The sequence below is a fragment of the Rhincodon typus genome, chromosome 40 (genome assembly GCF_021869965.1).
Source record: "Rhincodon typus isolate 14 chromosome 40, sRhiTyp1.1, whole genome shotgun sequence".
NCBI lineage: Eukaryota > Metazoa > Chordata > Chondrichthyes > Orectolobiformes > Rhincodontidae > Rhincodon > Rhincodon typus.
This window is the reverse complement of record NC_063371.1, coordinates 7,644,580-7,668,675: the sequence shown is the minus strand read 5'-3', so window position 1 is coordinate 7,668,675 and position 24,096 is coordinate 7,644,580. Positions and strand designations below refer to the sequence as shown.

At 41.3% G+C, this 24,096-nt stretch overlaps 1 protein-coding gene across 9 annotated transcripts in view; it reads right to left on the bottom strand.

The window, feature by feature from the left end:
- Nucleotides 1–23,361, bottom strand: part of cdca2 (cell division cycle associated 2) — a 47,658-nt gene extending 24,297 nt beyond the window's left edge. The window contains exons 1-10 of one of the 9 annotated variants that reach the window (XM_048618666.1): nucleotides 23,272–23,361; nucleotides 21,974–22,081; nucleotides 21,200–21,320; nucleotides 18,206–18,266; nucleotides 15,430–15,484; nucleotides 10,425–10,688; nucleotides 6,004–6,122; nucleotides 5,104–5,233; nucleotides 2,067–2,305; nucleotides 985–1,075 (exon numbers count right to left, since the gene is read on the bottom strand). In XM_048618666.1, the coding sequence (XP_048474623.1) occupies nucleotides 985–1,075; nucleotides 2,067–2,305; nucleotides 5,104–5,233; nucleotides 6,004–6,122; nucleotides 10,425–10,688; nucleotides 15,430–15,484; nucleotides 18,206–18,266; nucleotides 21,200–21,320; nucleotides 21,974–22,081; nucleotides 23,272–23,302 (1,219 nt within the window). In that variant the 5' untranslated portion in view covers nucleotides 23,303–23,361. Of the gene's footprint in view, nucleotides 1–984; nucleotides 1,076–2,066; nucleotides 2,306–5,103; nucleotides 5,234–6,003; nucleotides 6,123–10,424; nucleotides 10,689–11,039; nucleotides 12,016–12,040; nucleotides 12,114–15,429; nucleotides 15,485–18,205; nucleotides 18,267–21,199; nucleotides 21,321–21,973; nucleotides 22,083–22,459; nucleotides 22,616–23,271 lie in introns of those variants that run through there. The other 8 variants (XM_048618669.1, XM_048618667.1, XM_048618668.1 and 5 more) reach the window with 8 other exon arrangements.
- Between the last annotated feature and the right edge of the window lie 735 nt (nucleotides 23,362–24,096).

Below are 24,096 nucleotides of genomic sequence, written 5' to 3'. Positions count from 1 at the left end.
TGTGTGTTTTTATTTTTTTTTTTTTTTTTCTTTTTTTTGTTGTTTTAAAAAACAAACAAAATAAAAAGAAGAATAAAGTTCCCAAAAAAAAAAAAAAAAAAAAAAAAAAAAAAAAAAACACCAATAAGCACCATCTTCTTTTGAATTCTACAGGATATGCAATATTTGTATTGTTTCATGCAACAAGCAGCTGGGACCATGAGCCCACAAGTTTATTACTGAAAGTGATAATCACAAATTCTGCTGAAACTTTAGGAATGCAAAATTCATGGTAAAGATAATCAAAGTACAACATCCCAGGGTTGAAAAAAAATAACCTAAATACATTGGGTAACAGACACCTTAAAGAACCCATCAAGAGCAAACAGGGAGTGACTTCTACAGGTGACTGCCATCCTTCAGAAATCATGCACCACCTCAACCAGGAACAACACTAACTACAGGTAGTCTGGGTTAAAATCGGTCTCTTCAATCCACTGTCACAGTAAAGCTTGAAAAATGGCTGAGAATGACAAATCTCAGTTGCAACGATTCAGCACACTAACCTCAAATGACTCTAACTCAAGGTCAGAGCTCATTCCACAGACTTTTTAACCCCACATGAGAAGTCCCCCACACCATGTCTTGCTGTTTAAGGAACAACTGCACTGCGTACCACAGTGGTGAACAAGGCCAACCAGATTTCATTTGTGGTTTCTGCAACTTGTTTCAAATTTCCAAGTTCTGTGGGACAGGAACATCTGGGATACTGCAAATGATGCATGTCTGCACAGGTTTGTAGTTCTTGCTCCAGTGACCCCTGCTGACAAGTCATCAATTTTAAACATCTATTTGAAGATATTTCAGGATCATAGATTCATAGAGTTGTACAGCGTGGAAACAGACCTTTCACTCCAACTCATCCATGCCGACCAGATATCCTCAATTCAGTTTTATTGCCTTCCAACAAATTCACATACAACTATTAACATTCATGTGACTTACCTGTTAATTTTGTCACCAATTTTAGTGATGTGTTGTTGCATTTCTCATTGACAGAAGCACTGCCATTGTAAGCCATGTTACTGAATGGGTTCTAATAAATAGAATTCAAAGTGGAAACATTACATTTTTACATCTTTTTAACTAGCTGAGACTATCACAAACATTTATCAAAAATTTAGATAATTGCACTCCATTTAGTCAATAAAAATAAGGTCAAAAGCGTGAGCAGCAATGTTTAACTTCAAGAGAACAATGACAAAATGAACCACTCCAACACTGAATCAATTGAACTGCAGCAGACATGTGGCTAACAGATCAAATGTGAAACCAAGGCCTGTATATCTATTTCCAAGACAATATGTGAATATCTGAATCAAAGTGCAATACCTCATCTGAAAGCTTTCAACACAAAACAAGTTTCAAAAGACCTATTTCTAAAATTAAACCAAAACATGCGACCAATGTTTAAACATAAACATATTACAGTAAAATCATACTCTGTCAAGAAGTACATGATAGAGGTCGCGCAGACCAGTTTCATCCATCAAGTAACAATAAAGTACACAGTAATCTCCTGCAGCAATCAGTGCACAATCACTACCTACCAGCTTACTGCACATTTTCATTTGACTTTAAACAAAGAACTTCCTTCACAACACTCAACTTGTTTGGTGATTTTGTGCCCTTTTTTTAAATTGTATTTCTGATTAACTCTAAGTGCATTTTTTATTTACTAGACTGAATCTCACTGCCAACTGCTTGTTCCTTAACCTTTCACATTTATCAAGCCCTACTCTGAATTAACCTTCCTCCATAAAATTCCTCACCCAAGATCTGTTTTTCCCTTTGCTTTAGACATTTCACACACTTCTTGCAGCATGCGATATGATCAGTTTTTACTTCAGCATGTAAAGTGTGTATAATTACATGAACCCAATCTCAGCTAAAGGCAATATCAAAATGCGTACTCAATTGAAAAAAAAAGGTTTCACTTTTCCATTCTATGGTTGCACTGGAAAACTTCAAATTATACAAACAAATTCTCTGAATTTGAACAGGCCTTAGGCAACAATCAAATTTACCATTTCATCTCCCAAACTGATTTGGGCCACAGACATTTGCTTTATAGCAGATGGAGGACCTTCACTTAATAAGATGTTCCGACACACTGGCGTTTCTCCTTTACGCAAAGGAGTGTTAGATGGTAGCCTTTTATCAAACACTTCAGGACTCAGCTCTTCTCCGAAAGTCACCTTTTTCCCGAGTGGTGGTTTACTTCCACTCAAAGAGAGGATATCACGTTGTGCTGAAGAAGTTGTACCTGAAATAAAAAGACCATTTGAATTTTTTGTGGATTTACGCAAGCTGATTAACTGCTCAACCAGACAATATTAAAATTTCACTGGAAGCATACTCATGAATTTCTCACCAAAATAACGTTACACCGACTCAAGGTCGCCAACCTAAAAATTTCACTTGTCTCTCATGCTGCCTGCTGAGCATCACCACTGTTTTGATGTTTCTATTGCTAACTTTCTGTTTTTAGTACCCGATTACTTGGTCCTTTTCATGATTAAAAGTAATGTGTCTATCACACTGGGCACACCTTTAACCAATGTATCGTTGCTCTGTGAAACATACATGTGGATTGATGCAAATTTAACACAACCTCCATTGTAAAACATTGTGTGGGAGTGCAACGGGACATTTTGAAAGAGGGAACAAGATAAGAGAGTACTCAATGCAGGGCAAGTCACGAGGAACAAAGGGATCTTGGGAAGCTTGTCCACAAATCCCTCCAAGTGATAGGACAGGTCAATATAGTATTTAAGGCAGCATAAAGGCTTCATCAGTCATATCATAGATTGTAGCAGCATTGCAGGTCATGCTGGAGTTGTACATAACCGGGGTAGCACCGTAGCTCAGTGGTTAACACGGCTGCCTCACAGTGCCAGGGGCCCGGGTTCAATTCCACCCTCGGGCGACTGTCTGTGTGGAGTTTACATATTCTCCCCGTGTCTGCGTGGGTTTCCTCCAGGTGCTCTGGTTTCCTCCCACAATCCAAAGATGTGCAGGCTAGGTGGACTGGCCATGCTAAATTGCCCATAGTGTTCAGGGATGTGCAGATTAGGTGGGTTATAGGGGAATGGGTCTGGGTGGGATGCTGAGGGTCGCTGTGGACTTGTTGGGCCGAAGGACCTGTTGCCACATTGTAGGGACTCTATGGCTCTATGACTGATAACTCTGGTTAGACCACAGCTGGAGTACTGTATGCACTTTTGGTCACCATACAACTGGAGGGGGTGCAAAGGAAATGGAGCATTTCAGCTGTGACTGAAAAGGATTCGGCTGTTTCCCTTGGAGCAGATAAGGTTGAGGGGGACACTTCAAAAAAGGTGCATACAATTACTGAAGGTATGGACAGGATGAATAGAAAGCAGCTGCTTCCTCAATAACAGGGAGCATAACTTTCAAGTGAAAGGCAAGAGATTTGGAGACAACTTGAGGAAAACCTCTTTTACCCCAGAGGGTGGGAGGGGTCTGGAATGCACTGTCTGAGGGTAGTTGAGGCAGGAAACATCAACGTTTAGAAAAAATTCTTGCACGACCTCTTGAAGTGTCAAAACACGCACAGCTATGGGCCTAGTAGGTCATATGTTTTTTGGCAGTACCTGGTGGACCTCTTCCGTACTGTAGGATTCTGTGACAGTGCCAATTACTTTGTTTCATTGTGGGGTGGTTATACATCAATTCAAAATCAAGAACTAAGTACTGTGGTATACAGGTCAGAAACTGATCCATGCGAATAATGAAGAATAAGCAGACAATTAAGAAAACAAACATGAAAACCATATCCTGGAATAGTGAAGCTTGTAAGCGTCAAATGTGAAACCAATTTGCAAAAATGTTGTAATTTAACACCTTCAGTCCAGGTTAACAGCTCAGCCAAGAGCATGAATTGTGCTCTTAAAAAAATGAAATCCACATCATTTGCTGAAAAATTGAATCCATGAGATTCCACTTTCAAATAGATCAATTTTTATACACAAGAATCCACAAGATGCAAGGAATATCCAACCTATTATCTAACATACAGAATTAAGATGAATTAAACATGAATTAACAGGCCAATTGCAGACGAATACTGCAGCTTAAATTGCAGAAGCAAAGATAGGTCATATTTCAGGCCATCCAGTCACATTTTGGTGATCATACAGAGTCCAAGTTCTTCAAAATTTGATCTCCTGATAATTTCAGTAAATCAGAAAACAACCAATTTTGTGCCAAATTTCCACCAACCCACACATCCGTTCCATTGAAATTGGAGTGTAAACAGTGGTGGAAGGCACAGCGAGTACATTTGACAATCTACCTGTTCCTTTCTACAAATTAAAAACTGTCACTGAAATGATTGCTGATTACCAGTCAATGGAATGGCACAAAGCACAGCGTCAGAGGTGTATTCTAAACCACAAATGACCAATGACTGCAGAGCCTGCTCAACTCGGCATGAAGTATGGAGTTGGACTGGTTCTTCAGCTTCCTTCGACTGCATGTCTGCTGCCCATACCCAGCTTAGTCTGATCAACAGCCTTGTTACATTTTTCAAATGGAGCCAGTTTTTCGAGTTTTGGTTTACAAACCTCAGCTTCTTTCAAAGACCAGAGAGTCAGTTTCGTTCCTGTGTACATATTCTGGTTCCTTTTTCAGTTCAGCTTCTGTTTAAGCCTTGGATCTGCCTCAAAAACTAAGTTAAATTTGAAATCTCAAAATTTCCTCAGCAAGAGAAAGGTCGTGACATTTAGATGAATGATTGCTCAAGGCACGGTGGGAATTGTGAAGTTGGTTGCCAGGTTATTTGCTTTTCTGTTTACATGTGCACATACACTGCACAGAGAGGGTTTTCTTTCCTTTGCATACCAATGATGCTAAATATGCTCTAAATACAACAGCAAACAGCACAAACAAAACAATCCTTACTTGCTTTATCTTTATGCATCAGTGTCTCAGCCAACATCACTAACGGAGTGTTATTTCCATGTTATCCAGGCCTTGATTCAGACCTCCAGAACATCACTGCAAACTGTGCTTATGACATGGTAGGAATTCTACACCTACCATCTTGCTGTAGATCAGAGGGATGCAGGAGCTCTGGAGTGGACATGTTCCTCTCATCATGTTCTGAAACTTGAAGCACATCCATGAATCCAGTCATCTTGCTCTTCAGCAGAGCAATTTTCTGGGATCCCTATAAAGAATTCAGACATTCCATTATTTGTGGTGGTTTATAAGGTCAATGAAAATTTCCAAGTCATTACAGTTAGACAATGTGCATGTATTGGACAACCAAGTACCACAACAAGTTCTTGATTCTCTATTTACTGTTTGAATGTAATCTAGACCAGTCAGATTCACTTGTGCTGGGGAAGCTTCACAAAACATTTTTCGGGATCAAATTTAGAGTTGCACCAAAAAAAAAAAGGAGGGTTGATTCCGAAGAATCAACAAATAAATTTTCCCTTTAGAAATTCAGTTTTAACTGACTTGCTGGAGATTTTAGAGGAGGTAACAGAAAAGCTTGACGAGGGGACCATTTATCTTGAGTACATGGACTTTCAGAAGGCGTTTTGCACAACATTGAGGAGAAACTCTTTCAATTCCACAACATGGAAAAACCACTCCTCAATGAACACAAGAACAATAATTTCACTCCTTGCTTAACTGCATGTTTCTGTTTGAACCATTAACAATGAGCAAAGCAACACATTTTCGGCAATCAACCCCTGTTGCAGCAAAGTTATCAGGAGTGAGAACCATAAACTGAGATGCTCACCTGGTCCACATCAGCCCAGAGATCAATTGCAACACCAAACATAAATTTAGCACCCAAATTCTGTTCTAGCTCAAATCAGTTCAACATGTAGAGGCCACTGTTTAAAGAGCAATGTCCCATAGGACATTTTTCTGACAAACATTCAGGACAAACATATGGTGTCAATTCAGCAGTGCCAGTTATACCTGTGACTGCATTCTCCGTTTGGCTATGTAGCAGATAAGGCTATTGGTCTCTGGAGATCCTCTGGCTCCAACAGAAGACGTGCGCCGAGAAAACCGCTTTCTCGCTGCTGAAGGCTTATCTGGAATACAAATTTAAGGAAATTTTAACATTCACCACACACCTCAGGCAGTTAAATGCAAAAGCACCAACATCATTGGTGAAGTGAAGGATTGCCACAGCTCAGTTATTTGAATCGGCATTTTTAGTGACGACCTTACTTTGGTCCAGCAACTGACGGGCATTGTCACAAGGGAAAAGATAAATATCAGCCTTTCGCCTCAGAGATGCTCTACTTTTATACTGTCATTACATCAAGACCATTTTTGTATTATCACTGTGTTGGAAAAAGTACTGACTACTTGTACTCCCTTCCCTTTCATCTGTAAAAGCCATGATCTGACAAAGTAATATGCAAACATAACATAGATTAAAGAAAGTAACTAAATCATTGACTTGCCCTTCCTCAGTCTTCCAAATCTCTTATCTTTAGATTATTGTACAATTCTCTTCTGGAAGAGAGAATTCCAGGTACTGGCACTGGTTGTGGTTAAAAAAAAAAAAACTGCTTTTCATCAAGTTGATTCGGATAATTTGCGAATTATTTCAAGTTTGGTCTCCTTGTTCTCCATTCCCTGGAGGAGAACCATTTTGCACTATCCACTCTGTCCACACCCCTCCAAATTTTGAACACAGCTCATTGGGAATAGTTCAACGCCGCTCATAGAGGCCAGGTGTAGATGGCATGATTTGAGTAAACACCTTCTGTGTTGTAGCCATGATGATAGGACAGCAAATCAGATATTACTTCCCAGTGGACAATCCTTATATTGCTAAGCTCCATTATTTTGTTAGTGTGTTATTTTATATTGTGTATTTTGCAAACTACGCTGTCAGATCACGTTTCCTCTTAATTTCAAGAAGAGGCCGACAACTAAGCGAGAATAGAGTTGGCTAAAGTAAATTAGGCAGATAGAGGAGCAGAAATAAGCAGTAAGCAAGCAGTGGCAGACATTTAAAGAGGTAATTCATGACTTGCAACAAAATTATATCCCATTGTGGAGATAAGGCTATATGAGAGGGATAACCTAACCGTGGCTAACTAAAGTAGTTGAAGAGAGTATTAAGTTTAAAGAAAAGTCATGTAAGGGAGGCACAAGTCAGCAATAGTCCTGAAGACTAAGATAAACTTTTCCTTGCCAGACTAAGATAAACTCAAAAACCAGCAATGGAGGAGAAATTAAAAGAAACTACGGGAACAAACAATGAAGGAACATTAGAAGTGACAAGAAGAGCTTCATTCGAGATACAAAAAGGAAAAGAATTGACAAAATGAACACAGGGCCCTTAGAAAATCAATCTGTGGAGACAATTTTATGGAACAATGAAATGGGAGGGGAGTTAACCCGATATTTGCACTCAAAGATACATCAAATATCCCATTAATACTGAAGAATACAGGGTAGGGATTAAATTCTAACATCAGCACAACAGATGTAGTATTAGCGAAACTAATGGGGCTAAAGACACTTAAGTCGTCTGGTCATGATGCTTCGCATCCTACAAGCTGCAGCAGAGACAGTGGACACATTGGTTCTGAACAAGTACTGGAGTATTATTCAAAAAGGGAGGCAAAACGTGGGAACTTTAGACCGATTAGCCAAACAAGTCTTGTTCAAAAAGTGTTGGAATCAATTATTAAAGAACTATTATCAGCACTTCCACAAAAATATTAATCTTAAGGACAGTAAGCATGTCTAAATAATTTATTGGAATTTCTCAAGGAAGTGACAACCAGTGTGGATAAAGGGATCCAGTAGATGCACTGTGTTTGGTCTTCCTGAAGGTGTTCAGCAGCATATCGACAGATAATGAGCAGGAAACAGCGACTGTTATGGGGATCTTGTTCAAGGTGGTGGGGTTCCACAGGGATCGGTGGTGAGATTGTAACGGTTCTCCAGACTAAGAGGGAGGAATCGAATGTATTGCGGTCAGATTTGCAGTGTACCTGAAAGCAGGTGGAAAGGCAAGCAGCAAGGTGAGAGACAAACAATGTACTGAGAGGTAGCGACAGGTTAAGTAAGTGGGCAAAAGGTAGCCAAATGGAGTATAACATAACATGAGTGCAATAACTAGCAAACCCGACTGGAAACAAACATCTCTTGCTGAACACTAGAATAAGATCCACTAGTTGTGGCGTAAGCAGGCTAGTCCCAGCCTGGGACAGAGTTCTGCACACGAATCTCTGGTTCGGCTTTATTTTTCTTATGTCCAGAAGTGCTCTTAGACACAACTGAATGGCTTTCGCCACTATCAAATTACTGAGACTTCTTTAAATCTTACCTCCTACTGAGGGGAACACATCTGGTCCAGGACAGATGTGGATTTGAACTGGGATGCTGACATGCCAGAACACAATTCCTGCAGAAATCATTGGATTTTTCCAACTATCCCACCTCTTATTCCAGTTCTGGAACATCTTTACTTTTCTTCAACTGGAGTATCACAAATGGGCCAAAAGGCCCTGTGCTGTATGGCTCTATGCTGACCTCTGACACACAACAGCCAAACAATAAGAATTTAAGATATTTACCTAGCTAACCTGTTCGAGCTTGATATTACATACTGTGATGATACTATGGCTGTAAGAGCTGTATTCTATCCTAGTTTTCTGTCTGAGTTTTCTTGTCGCTAGAGGTCAAGACAGAGCTGAGAGCAATCTGCTCCAAGCCAATAAAATTAACAGCTTGTCCTGACTTGGGTTTCTTTTTCCAAAGCGGCAACAACAGAACCAACCTGAATGGGTGGAGTGAGGCATCCAGAGCTTGGATTTTAGTTTACTTTCAATGGCTGCGGGGGTTTTTGAAGCTGGTCATTTAGCTGCTACATCTGTGTCTTGGTTACAAGCCAGAAGATTGGATTCTCTTCCTGTTGCCAGAATCACACGTGAGACAATCTATTTTACTGCATTTGCCTTTGCCAAGATTGTGTTTACGTGATGCTACTATATTGGAACAGTGCTGTTTACTCATGAGATAATCTGTTATTGTGTTAAATTTTCCAATGCAGTTTAGGTTTGACTAATTCCTCTTTCATTTTTATTTAACTGTAGACCAAGAATACAGTGGTTTTGCGTAAAGGCAAGTAGTGCAACCAACTGAATTACATCTGGAAGACAGCACATTACACTTGTCTTTAAGAAAGAAAAGTTAGGATCTTTGCTATTTCCTTGATATATTTGAAGGGAGTTTGGTTTGGTCCATAACAATACCTCTGGAACACATGGAACTCAAACACGGCCTCAACAGCCCAGGAGGTAAAAACACTAACACTGCATCAGAACAGCTCTTCCCAAGTCTGCTTGATGATCTTTTGAAGTAACTGCTTATTCATCTTCCAATAGCTATGCAGATATTTTTAATCAGCTTGCTCAAATGTATTACCATGTATCTCACAGACATGTAACTACACACTTCTGAAGCAGGTGGGACTTGAACCCAGGCCTTCTGATCTAGGGGTATGGACATGACCACTGTGCCACAAGAGAATCTCTACAAGCTGGGTAGATAAGTAGGCCCCATGGGCGTTACAGGGGTTATAACATCAGGAAAACGTGAAGTTGTAAACAAAAGAACAGAATATTATTTACAATCGAAAAAAAACTGCAGACAACTCCAACACCAGGGACTTGGGAGTACATGTGCACCAAACATCGAAAGCTAACACACAGATACAGCAGGCATGTGAATGGAATTCTGGTGCTTACTTCAAGGGACAAAAAAAAAAACAAACAGAAGTTGCTGGAAAAGCTCATCAGGACTGGGAGCATCTGTGAAAAAAAGATCCGAGTTAACATCTTGGGTCTGGTGATCCTTCCTCAGAACTGATGGTAGCTGGGTTAACGTCAGGTTATATGCAGAAAATAGGGAGGGGGATGGGGTAGGGAGTAAATGATAGGATAGAGCCTAAAGAGAGGAAAGAAGAGTTGGTTCCCCCTCCCTATTTTCTGCATATAAACTGTCGTTTTCCCAGTTACCATTCTTTCTGAGGAACTGAAGCATTAACTTTGATTTTTTTTCTTCACAGAAGCGGCCAGTCCTGCTGAGCTTTTCCAGCAACTTCTGTTTTAGCTCCTGATTTACAGCATCTGCAGTTCTTTCGGTTCTTATTTCAAGGGGGTTTAACTTATCAGTGGAATAGTCTTACTGCAACTGTAAAAGGTGCAGATATCCAGAGGTTGTCACTATCAAATCAAAAAGAGCAAGTACCCAAGTTAATTTTCTTGCTCTCGAGATCAGGGGAAGCAAAGCCAAGTGTGGCAATTCGCAGAACACTGTTAACAGCCAGACATATGACATTTCACCACTTAGCTCAGTTCCATTACCTGCTGACTTTAGGTTCAATATGTCTGCTGTGACTTGCAGTTGATTTTCAGTGGCCACTGAAGAACACATTAGAGTGGAGGATGTTTCTGTAGAAATTGAGAACTCAGCAGGGGATTGTTCCTTGTCCTCTGTTATCAGGCCATCTATTTGTTTATTTGCACTATTTTCTCCAACTTGCACTATGCTGTGCAGAAGGTAATCACTCTGTGTTACTTGAAAAGAATTCTCCTTGTCACCTCTCTCCAATGTTTGAACTGTTGGTCCTACAAGAATAAATAAGAAATACAATCAATTTTGAAGTAGCAATGCAAACTTCAACAACAAGTATGTTTGAATGCTTAGGCTCCGTCACAGGTTTGAACCAGGTGCAAGTTTCAACTGCTCTCAGTGCAACTGGGTTTGGGATGGTCACTGTTCCTGCTACTAAACGTTCTTGCCACTCCAACTGTTAAGTGTCGCAGTTTCAGTAAGGACACATTTATATTCAACTGTGACTCTGTTCATTATAATGTGATGTTAATTTACAGTATCATTGGTAAATTAGCTAATATAGTGGAGGACTGATGAAGGACATGAAGCTGCAAGCCACAAAACAACCAAGGTTAGCAAATTACTTTTTGAAAAAGAAAATGGTGAATTTTCCAATCAATCACTCTGTTTCAATTCATTCTCGCAGTTTGCGCTGAAGGTTGCTTGCACCTGTACATGACGGCACTTTATTTTAAGGAAGTGTTCGAATCCACAACGTCCTCACTTAAATATGGGGTTGTATTCCTGAAGAACAAGTTTGAGTGAAAGAAACTTCAAGTCAAACACAATTTCCACAGGAATCCACATTAAACCCAGAACTAGGCTCCTGCAGACATTTGACCGTGGGAATAACCAATGTACAAACTGATTGAAGTACTGTATCTTTTATCAGTACTCCTGCCCAAAATTGCTTGAAAAATAAAATGTATCAAATTAAAATGAATACAGTGCCTCAAGGTAATCCTTGACATTTGTCAACTTTCAACAAAAACATTAGCTTAACATGGTGTTGATTCCTCACTACTTACATGCATAACTATGAAAACTTTGAAAGCAGGAGGTTCTAACAAAGGGAAAGACAAACTAAAAACTATTATTGGTTCTGCAGATACATTTTCTCATGAACCTGTTCAGATGTCCTACCACTCCCCCGAACCAGACAGGACTTCAGAAGTAGATGCTACCACTGTGTCAGAATATGTTAAAATTACACTGACCTGATCAAGTTTAAATGAACCAGGCTCCCTCTTGTGGCAGCAGCTGCTGCATGCAAGCAGAATGACCTTTGCCACACTGTTGAGCCAAGAACTTAACTACAAATCCAAAATTGCAGCCAAAATGGAAATGACACAGTTTTTCAAGGAGACATCAGGTCAGGGAGTGGTGCAGGAAGACTCCAGCAGAGACCGAAATAGAAAACTGGTCAGGGTAGCAACAGTGGGAGCAGAAACAGAGAAAATGTCATGAAAGCAGGCAGGCCACAGCACACAACGTTTGAGAACATTAAACCAATACTCACGATTTTATCAACAGCGTTAAAGTGAAACAAAGTTAACTGAATCAACTCACGACACATCCACACTACCTTGATTTTCTCGAGGAAAGAGTCTCCATGGCAAGCCATCAGGCTGAATTGAGTACTCAGACTGGAGGTCGAACTGTAATGATTTTTTTAAAATTGGATTATCTACAAGGGTCCTCGAAGAGGTTGCAAACAATCCTTCATAATCAATCGGTGGTTGCCAAATTTGGGACGAACACTTCATTAAATTACCAACTTTCAATATTTCTTTTTCTTCGAAATTTAATGGTAAACACAGTCTACTACCAGCTTTTAACGGTTTTCTATAGAATAGGTGCCTAGTGCTTTGATATCGGTTTTCAACTGTTGATGTTGTTATTTCACACAAAGGATCATGCCTCAATTTAGTTTTGCTTTCATCAGAAAGAAAATATTTTTTCATGTCACGAACTGCAATTAGACAAAGTTAGTTAAAGAACACAGAACAATGCAGCTCAGAAAAAGACTCATCAGCCACCATGTTTTGAAAACTATGATGCCATTCTGAACTGATCCTATTTGCCTGCACATGGTTCACATCACGTTATTCTCTGCTTGTTCATGATTAATGTTCCTATCCGGTGTCTTCCACCTCCCTGGAAGCAATTCCAGGCATCCATCATCCTCTGCATAAGAATCTTACCTCACATGTCCTTTAAACTTTATCCCTCTCACTTCTAAAATCAACCCCCCATTTATTTGAAACCTCCGCCCTAACAAAGAAACTTCAACTATTCACCTTATCCAAGGTTCTCACCATTTTATATACTTCTCATCACCCCTCAACCTCTAACGCTCCAGTGAAAACAATCCAAATGTGTTCAATCTCTCAAAATGACTAAAACACTCCATTCCAAGCAGTATCGTGGTAGATCTCTTCAGTGCCCTCTCGAAAGCCTCTAAGTCTTTCCTATAATGTGGTGACCAGAACTTTACTCAAAACTCCAAAGTTGGCCTAACTAAAAATTACTTGCTAACTTTCAAACTTGATGCATCAAATGAAGATAACAAGCATACTGTATGCCTTCTTTCGTGCTTTGTCCACCGGTGTTGCCACTTTCAGGGAACCATGGACTTGGCCCATGTTCCATCTGTATATCCATGCTCTGAAGGTCCTGCCATTTATTCCATGCTTTCCTCTTGCTTTGGACGAGATCATCTCATTCTTTTCCAGATTCAATTCCATCAGCCATTTCTCCACCCAACTTTCTGACTTATCTATATTCTGCTGTATCATTGAAAATCTTCCTCACTATCCACAAGTCCAATTTTGTCATCGTCAAACTGACCCATCAGACCACCAACATTTCCATCCAAGTCCTGAACATATATTAGAAGCAACAAAGGTTCCAGCACTGATTCTTGCAGCATACCACTGGTCACTGACCTCCAGTCAGAAAAACAGCCCTCCATATCTACCCTATCTGTGACCAAATCCTAAGTTGCAATTCACCGTGGATATGATGTGACTTAATCTTCTGGACCAGCCTGCCATAAGGGACTTGGCCATCTGCTTTAGTAATGTCCACATTGAAAATATTCACTGCCTGACCTTCAATCAATCAAATTTCTGAGACAAGACCTTCCCCAGAAAAAAATAGTTTCCTGAACAAGGCTAGTCTTTTCCAAATGTGACAAAATCCTGCCCCTAATCTTCTTCCAACAATTTCCCTCCTATTGATCAAATGCTCACTGGCATATAATTTCCTGGATTATCCTTACTCCCTTTCTTAAACCTAAGGAAAAGTATTGGTTGTTCTCCAGCCGGTGGCTAAACAGGATCCAAATATCTCCATCAGGACCCCAGCAATCTGCTCCCTTGCCTCCCTCAGTACTGTGGCATAGATCCATTAGGCCTTGCAGACATATCAACCTTCATGTTTATCGAGGCACCCAAGACCTCCTTCATAATATCGACATGCCCCAGAGCATCAACATACCACTCTCCGAACTGAGCACCATCCATATCCTTCTCCTTGGTGAATACCAATGCCAAGTACTCATTAAGGACCTCATCCATTTCCTTTGGCTCGATGCATAAATTCCCTCTTTTGACCTTGAATGGTCCAACTTTTACCTAACTGTGCTCTTAATATCCATATGAAACACCATGGGATTCTCCTTAATCCTACTCGCCACAGATAATTTGTGGGCCCTTTTAGCTATCCTAATGCCATGTTTCAGCTCTTTTCTGCTTCTGTCATATACCTCAAGGATATCTGTTTCCTAAAACCTACATAGCCTTTTTTTTTTTGACTAAACTTTGAACCTCTCTCATCATCCAGGGTTCCCGAAACTCACCATTGTTATTTTTCATCTTCACAGCAAGATGCTGGTCGTGAACTCTGCTCAATTGACCTTTAGAAATTTCCCACCTATCAGATGTGGAAGTATCCTCAAACAGCCACCCTCAATCTAATTTTGCCAGTTCCTGCCAAGTACTGTTACAACTAGCCCTCCTCCAATTTCACACTTTTACCCAAGGACCAGTTATATCCTTATCCATAACAATCTTAAAACTTAACAGAATTATGACTACTGTTCACAAAATGCTACCGCACTGAAACTTGGAACACCTGGGCACAGTCAGTCCCCAAAGTCTAATGTGGCCCCTTGCCTCACTGCACTATCTACATATAGCTTCAAGAAACCCGCTTGGATTCATCTTAAAGATTCTGACCCATCTCAATGTTTGTTCAAGTTTTAGGCTTTCTCAAATGTTCCAAAAATGTGCAACAACCCAAGTTTATGTGGTACCTTTAGCTTCCTAAAATATGCCAGCGAATCTCAGAGGGGTATTATAAAAAGCTAAATTTGACATCACAATTGACATGATGAAATTTTCGAAGAACTGAAGATGGGGTGGAGTCAGTCTAAGTACATCCCTTCTCCCTGCATTACAGCAATTAGTTTCCCCCCACAGCTTCCTCGTGTACTAACTACACATGGTATCCAAAATGGAACAAAGTTTCAGTTATTGTCTGTACATGATATTTCAAAACCCACACGATATGAACTTCTCTTCAAAGTCCCCACAAATCCAAGCAATCAAGTCCAAAATCTGTTGCATACCAAAACATCCACATTGCTGAAACTCAGTACAGCAACTACAAGGTATCTTTTTGATAATGGCATAAATATGCACACAAAATTTCCTCCCATCCCAGTTCAGTACTGAAGAAACACAGCATCTCAGCAATGTCATCTTTCAGGTACAAGAAGAAAATAAATGCATCACGTTCCGCTGACAAATATTTGGCACGAAACTAGGAAACATTATGAACTGAAATGAATGACTACATCAGGAACTGAGTACATTATCATTATGATCCAAAATAACTCACTGCACTAGAGACTTGATACAGCACTGTATAAAAGTAAATGTTCAAAATTAGTAAACTTTTGTACTCTACCAGATGCATTCCTCCTTGCCTTCTTCGGTTGATGACTTTTCAATGAAAGATCCTCCTATTATGACAGTAATTCAGATGTAAAGATGCACACCAAAACAAACATTCAGAATTAAATAAACCTCATGTTTCAATGAATACTGTTGGGTTTTATTTATTTCAGTAATATTACATAACACTTCTGATTCAGGTGGGAATGAATCTGGGCTTCATGGTTCAGTGCCACTGTGCCATCCAGCCCCCAACTATTGGGTTTTTGAACTTTTACAACTGACCTGGCCAGAGTTGTTCTGACATACCTCTAAAGCAGATGGGACTCAACCTAAATGTCTTGGTCCAAAAATAGGGACACTGCCACTGTATCACAAGGGCCCTTAACTATGGAGTTTAACTTGGCCTTCTTTTGAAATAACCACTTGTGTTCACATCTGTTAAATGACACCTATTCACCTTTTGGAGCAACTTTAAAATTTGTTTTTCCCCAATGAACCTGGCCAAACATGCCATGGATGGGGGTTAGGTGGATCTTCAACCTGGCTCTGCAGGCTCAGAGGTAAAGACCATAACCATTGGACCACAGTGGTTCTTTGCTTCTATCTAGAAAAGATGCAAAGTGCACAGAAACCAAGCGGTCCAGTGGCATTGACCCGAAATCTACTGAACTCTAAATCAACTTGAGTCACAACACAGGACTCGATGTGTTGACAACAAGGCTGTTGCAACAAATTAATTTGTGTTTGAGAAGTTAAGTTTCTGAGGAGCACTGAAAAATACTAAATTAAATATCTCACCCTCAGACAATTGTGCGCACAACGAACATAATTCTCCTCAAAGCAGTCTCAAGGATAAAACCAAGGCACAGTGCTTAAAGCTTCATTTGGTCTTCATTTTTATTGCAGGTCAGAATTTATTCAATTCAATACCGAATGCAAACCGGACACAACTCAAGCAAAAACCCATTGAGGCAGCTAATCAGTCAGTAAAATGGCCAGACATTCACTGATTGAACTCAAGGAGATTGTTCCAGTTGGCGGCAGACACCATGATTTCCCAAACATTATTGTTCACTTCAGACTGGTAAAAGTCACAAAACCATTGCAATGTAAAACCTTTTAAGCATTAAACGGGAGCTGAGGGAGGGGAAGAGAGTTCAACGACTCAATAGTATTAAGCCAATAACTGCAGTGAAACACAATATCTTCATGGGAAGATGCAAAAAAACGGAATCAGTGGTAATCTCCACAACAACTCAGGGGCATTCCAAAAAAAAAAAAACGAACAAACCCGGCACATCCTTGCCTCTCGTGAAATGTAAATGTGTTTTTAACTCTGTTTTTGGATTTGGGGAGTATGCAGGGTGATCTTGAAGTCATGACATCATTTCAATTCCCATGTTATCCTAGCTCCAAATATAGTCTGTGTAATTGCTCTCAGAAGTTATATATTTACTTTGTTGCAGGGAGTATCATTCTGCTTCTGAGCTGCTTTAAATCAAAGCAGGCCAGCACAAGTGACGGTGTTTAATGATCACATTGAACACAACTAGAATGTAGCAGGATGACAATGTTATAGGCCATTGTCAGTCACATAAGCACATTGCTGATTTCAAGGGTATTCTCAATGCATTTCACCTTAGCACCACTAGAACTTAACGGAATGGGCCAAACTAACCAAATCTCCTCACTCCATTTAAGTGCAAAGACTGCACAACTTCAATCATAAGTTACAGCAGCACACTGGAGGCCAGTGAGCACATAACCAAGCAGGAAACATTTCTCTCAACGCAACGTCTCACCAACCTCTCTTCTTAACATCTCATGCTCACTGCACTTCTCCCAGCCCTGGTCATCATCCCACAGCTGACGCTACATCACCCACTTTTTCCTCCTCTGCTGAGCTCTGCATATCATGAATAAGACCACCACGCACAAGGCAGCACAGTATAATTGCTTCTACTTGGTGACAAGAACGACAGTGATTGAACCATCCACCCTACCCTCGAATGAGGCGGTTACAGTCAAGGGACAAAACTGGGGTCTCTTGTGGTGCAGTGATAGTGTCCCTGACTGGTTAAAATCACACCTGCTGTAGAAGTGTACATTGACATCACTGAATCAAACTGCAAATATGCACTACCACAGTGAATTAAATTATCTAAGTAGGTTTTTAGCCAAAACTTACCCATTAAGAACATAATCAATCCTTTGCCATGTTTTCCAAGGCAAAGTCTTTTTCATCTTGCATATGTTCAACCAGCACACCATTTTTAAGAACATATTACAAGTGTTAAAAGAATAGGTGCAACTGCTCGAACATGATTAATTTTATAAGTTCACTGCAAACAGATTTTCAGATCCTGTTGTGGAGACTCGCAAAACAGCATAGAAATTGTGGAGGGGCACTTGACATGTATTGCTTCTTTTGTCACAGACTCTTACTGAAGCAGTGCAGCAGCAAATTACTAAGCACTCACGTCATGAACATGACCAAGCTGTTTGACAAAAGAAAAATAAAATCAAAGCCAAGCCTAAACACACCCTAATTTGATAACACTCATACAACCTTTTAAAAGCTACTCATGGAATGGTCAATGAACAAATCACTTTTCCCTCACTGGCCCTTGTCAGAAACCTATTGTAACATCACCTCTATGGTTTTGGCTCAAACAGCTAGTGCACCAAGCACCAGTCATCCTGGCTTCATACCATGACTGTTGCGCAACTGTGTCTCAAATTTTATTCAGAGTCAGAGAACCATTGACAGCATTAAAACAACATACTTGCGTTTTTGCATCCCTGGCAGACGCTGAAGTGAAGGCTTCTAAATCCTGGTTCTCAATCCTGTGGATGAAGACACACAAAGCTATACAGTAAAAATCAGAACATTACAATAATCACTCACCCTAATTCCAAAACAAAAAAGGACAAATTCTTAGATAACAAGGTGTAGAAGAAGGGTAGAAGAAGACCCTTCAGAAGAAGGGTCAAGGCCCGAAACCTCAGCCTTCCTGCTCCTCTGATGCTGCTTGGCCTGCTGTGTTCATCCAGCTCTACACCTTGTTATCTTAGATTCTCCAGCATCTGCAGTTCCTACCATCTCTAGGACAAATTCTTGATTTCTGTCTCAAAATTCTGAGTTCTGCAAAAAGACCTTAGCAATTCAGGCATTTCAGTAACTCCAGAGCAACAGGAATGTCACCGACTCTCAACTCTCCTCTTAAGGGGCCGAGTAAGCTATTCAATTGTAACGATTACGACAAAGTTTCAAAACAAATGAAATTGAAAAGACCACCTGCCATCGACCTTGGCACCTGAAACAACACCAGCAAAACACAGCACTGTCGAACACCTGGAGGATCATGCCTAAATGGGGAGAGCTGACTCATAGGCAAGTCAAATAACAGCCTGAAATTATCTGTCAAGTGTGATTCACATCACTGTCCCACTGGCAGGACAGACCCAGCAGACACAGCAGCGCAGTAGTATGCAGTCAGGAGGGCTTCACCCATGTATCATAAACATTGACTTCAGAACCCATTAACTCTCTTGGCTTCAGGTTAAACATGGGAATGGAAATCTCCTGCTGATTACCACTCACCGTGCTCCCTCAGCTGATGAATCAGTAGTCCTCCACTTGGAGGAAGCACCAAGGGCACAGAATGTACTCTGGTTGGGGGATTTTAAGAGCAGCTCAGCAGCAGCATTGCTGCTAGAGCTGTTCTGGTTCTAAAAGACATAACAGCTGGACCAGTTCTACGGCAGGTGGTGAGGGAACCAACAAAAGGGAAAAACAAACTTAAACTCATCCTTACCGATCTGCTAGGTGCAGATGCATCTGTCAATGACAGTAACAGTGACCACTACACAGTCTTTGTGGATCTGCCTTCACATTGAGAATACCGCCCATCGTGTTGTGTCACACGATCACCGAGGTAATTGGGAGAAACTTCAAACAGATCTAATAACTCAAAACTGGCATCCGTAACATGCTGAGCCATCAACAGCAGCAGAGTTGTACTCCACCACAATCTGCAATCTCATTATCTAGCATATCCCCCACTAAACATATAGCATCCGAACAAGAATCAACCCTGGTTCAATGGAGAGGGCAGGAGGCAATGCAATGATTAACACCAGACATACCAAAAAACAAAGTATCAAGCTGGGGGAATGACCCAACAGGACTCCTTGAGCACCAAACACCACAGCAGCATATGATGGACAGAGCTAAGCATCAGATTCAAGTTCTGCAGTCATGCCACATTCAGTCAGAGTAAAATAGCACGAAATAGACCCTTTGGTCCAACTCGTCCACGCCAGCCAGACATCCGAGATAGATCTTGTCCCATTTGCCAGCATTTGGCTCATATCCCTTTAAATCCTTCCTCTTCATATACCCATACAGGTGCCTTTTAAATGTTTTCAGTGTACCAACCTCCATCACTTCCTCTGGCAGCTCCTTCCATACACACACTACCCTCTCCATGAGGAAGTTGCCCCCCTTAGGACTTTTTAAAAATCTTTTCACTCTCACTTTAAACCTACGCCCTCTAATTTTAGACTGCCCTACCCTGGGCAAAAGACCTTGACTATTCACCCTATCCATGCCCCTCATGATTTTTTTAAACCTCTATAAAGGTCACCCCTCAGCCTTGGACGCTCCAGGGAAAAGAGCCCCAACCTATTCAGCCTCTGTCTGCAGTTCAAGCCCTCCAACCCTGGCAACATCCTTGTAAACCTTTTCCGAACGCTTTCAAGTTTCACAACACATTTGATACTATGGCTTTAAGAGTTGTATTTTGTCCTCTTAATGAGAAAAGGTTGAGACAAAGGTGGCGAGCAATCTGTTCCAAAGCCAATAAACTAAACAACTTGTGAGGCCTTGGGTTCTTTTTAGGAAGTTGCAATAATAGAAGCAGCCTGAATTGGTGGGGTCAAGCTCCTACAAAACTTGGATCTTTTGAAGTTTTAGCCTTCAGCAGCAGTGCTTGGGTCTTGAAGATCAATGTGGAAGTGCTTATTCCTCCCTCTGTTGCTGCTAAAAGCTGGAGTTCTCTTCCTGCTGCTAGAATTGCATCTGAGACAATGCATTTTACTGAATTTGCTTTTGCCAAATAGTGCATTTATGGGATGTGACTGGAATCATAGATTCTATCTTAGAATCCCTACAGTGTTGGAACAGGCCCTTCGGCCCAACAGGTCCACACCGACCCTTGGAGCATCCCACCCAAACCCATACTCCTATAACCCACCTAATCTACACATCCCAGAACACTACGGATAATTTAGCACTGCCAATCCACCTAACCTGCACATCTTTGGACTGTGGGAGGAAACCGGAGCATCCAGAGGAAACCCACGCAGAAACAGAGAGAATGTGCAAACTCCACTCAGACAGGTTTCCCCGAGGGTGGAATCGAACCCAAGTCCCTGGCGCTGTGAGCCAGCAGTGCTAACCACCGAGCCACCCTACTTTGGAACAATTAAGTAGTAGTTCATATATATCATTTGGTTCAGCATTTTGATACAGTTAGAGTGAAACGAATTCTTTTCCTTTTATTTTGTCTGTATTTTAATTATGGTGTATGAATAAAGTGTTTTCTTTCAAGCCTGGTAGTTTCACCAATCAAATTCTATCTAGAACACACACCTTTCAATCACCATTAAAATAAGAAAAAGTTAGGGTGTAGACTACGGTCTTAACATATTTTGAGGGTGTTTAGTGTGGTCCACAACACAATCAATTAAGCATAATTTGTTGAAAATTTACAAACCTTCCAAATAATGGCTTTGACTCCAATGCAGAGACAAACTCATCCTGATAGCTTTCAATCCAACTTGAACACCTGTTATGCTCCATATTTGCCTGGACTCTTAAAAACAAACACAAACAGGCTACTGCTTGATAAATACAAAGAAATTATAATGACAACAGAGGCTGTCAACAGCAATTGATGCAATGTCCATTAAGGCCGTCTGAAACATTATCTCATTCTAACAGGACCATTAGCTCTGCAAGCTGTTACATTCAAGATTTGAACCTACTAATGTGGAACAGTGGCATCAGGGATAAATATTGCAACTGATTCATTTGTTTGATGTTCATTCACAGGATAGAGACATCTTTGGGCAGGCCACCATTTAATACCCATTACTAACTCCAAGAATCAACGACATTGCTGTGGGTATGCAGTCACATATAGATCAGACCAGGGAGATACTGCCATTTCCTTCCCTAAAAGATATGACTGAACCAGATGGCTTTTTTTGACATTGATTATGGATTCATGGTCATAATTAGACTTGGGAATTACTGATTTTTAACTGAATTCAACTTCATTTCACATTCGAACCCCAGTACCCAAAACCATGACCTAGGACCTAGATAGCCTAATGATTCTATCGCCGTCACTTAAGTCCTGTTCCAGAGACTGAACCACAAAATGACATCAGTTTAACTTCAGCAAGGTCCTTCAAACCATCTCGCGTCACATTTGAAACACTGGACCAAAGCATTATCTGATGAGAAAGGGAATACCAGGGCTTACCATCAAAGCCCGGAGACATCAGGTTCAGGGGAATGCAGTCAGAATCAGAACAGCAGACACTCGGCGATCTAAACAAACATTGGAGAAATTCAGCAGCTCCGGCAGTGTCTGTGAAGAGAAACAAAGTTTAACATTACACCCCATTATTCCTCTTGCTCGGAACCAAACACTGAAAAATCTCGGAGAAAAACAGCTTCAGTGGAAAGCGAAACGAAGGCTGCAACTAAGCAGCCGGTCTGGTACTAGCACAGTCAATTTTGGGGGTCCTGAGTCGTAAACTCTTACTTTTCTCGCCACCAGACCTGCTATATTTTTCCAAACTAATTGTTTTTTTTAAAACATCATTTCAAATTTCTACGTGGCGCGGTATTTTACTAATCCTCACAAGACTGGAAATAAACGCTTTGATCGATGCAAACGGCATCCATTGGCAGCCACTCCTCCCCCGACCGCCGTTAAAATTTCCACGGGCAAAAAAACACCCACCGTCGACCACGAACCCTTCTCATTTCCAATCCCCAGCTGGGGGGAAAACAAAGTAATTTCTACGATGTGAGGCGATTCCTATTCACTTCATGGCTCGAGAAAGGAAAATATTGGGACAGGGCCGGCGGGATTCGAAGCAAGCCAATGAGACGGGGGGCAAAAAGGTCACGTGAGGACGGTTCCAACCAGTGGGAGCGAAGCTTGACAAAGGCGACCGTTGGCGGCCCGGATCACGTGCTGCAGTTTGAAGTTTGGGGGCGCGCGGAGAAGAACAGGGAAAATAGTCACTCATCTGCTCCTGTCAGTGCCAGGCCCTGTCTCCTCGGTCACGGTTTAAAATTACTTTTATCCCCCGGGTTTTAAAGTTGTGTCAGCGCGAAATCCAACCGCTTTTTTTTCACACTTGCAAGCATGACTAGATGTACGAAGATAAATCAAAATAACTGCGGAACCAAAACAAAAGTTGCTGGAAAAAGCTGAAGGGTCTAGGCCCGAAACGTCAGCCTTCCTGCTCCTCTGATGCCGCTTGGCCTGCTGTGTTCATCCAGCTCTACACCTTGTTATCTCTAGGTCTGGTCGCATCGATGAAGGAAAAAAAAATCGGAGTTTTAACGTTTCGGGTCCGCCGACCCTTCCTCAGAACTCCAGGCCTTTTCAAGCAACTTCTGTTTTTGATCCTGGTTTACAGCATCTGCAGTTCTTTCGGTTTTCAAAATAACTGCGGATTCTGTAAATTCGAAACAAAAGCCAAAGTCGCTGGAGAGACTCAGCAAGTCGACTTTGCTCCAGAACAAATCCAATTTTCTGCTCACGGCTATGCAGGGAGAGATGAATGTTCGCCATGGGGTACTCCTCCCACACCGCACATCAAACGTTAATACACGGGATCTTTTAACTGTTACTTGTCCAGACTGTGGTTCAGAGTCCAAGGTCAACACAGCTAAATAACATTATCAGGCTGCACACGATATTTCTATTCAGTCTCACTTTCCTATATATCTCACAGTACAAGGGGACCTTGATCAGATGGACCGATGGGCTGAAGAGTGGCAGATGGAGTTAAATTGAGAGAAATGTGAGGTGTTGTATTTTGGGCAGGATGCTGTACAGTTAATAATAGAAGCCTGGGCAGTGATGCCAAATGTAAACCACAGGGTGCAAATGCATATTTCCTTAAAAGTGGAGTCACAGGTGAAAGCAGCATTTGGAACCCTTGCCTTCATTGGTCGGTGCATGGAAACACAGAAGATAGGAGGAGGAGACCACCAGTCGACCATTTGAGTCTGCTACGCCATTTACCACGATCATGGTTAGTTGTCCAACTCAATAACCTAATCCTAGACAACAAGGTGCAGGGCTGGATGCACACAGCAGGCCAAGCAGCATCATAGGAGCAGAGAGGCTGACGTTTCGGGCCGAGACCCTTCATCAGAAAAGGGGGAGGGCAAGGGGGTTTTGAAATAAATAGGGAGAGAGTGGGAGGCGGATAGAAGAGGGATAGAGGAGAGGATAGGTGGAGAGGAAACAAACACGTCGAAGAGGCGAGGATGGAGCCAGTAAAGGTGAGTGTAGGTAGGGAGTTAGGAAGGGGATAGGTCAGTCCAGGGAGGACGGACAGGTCAAGGGGGCGGGATGAG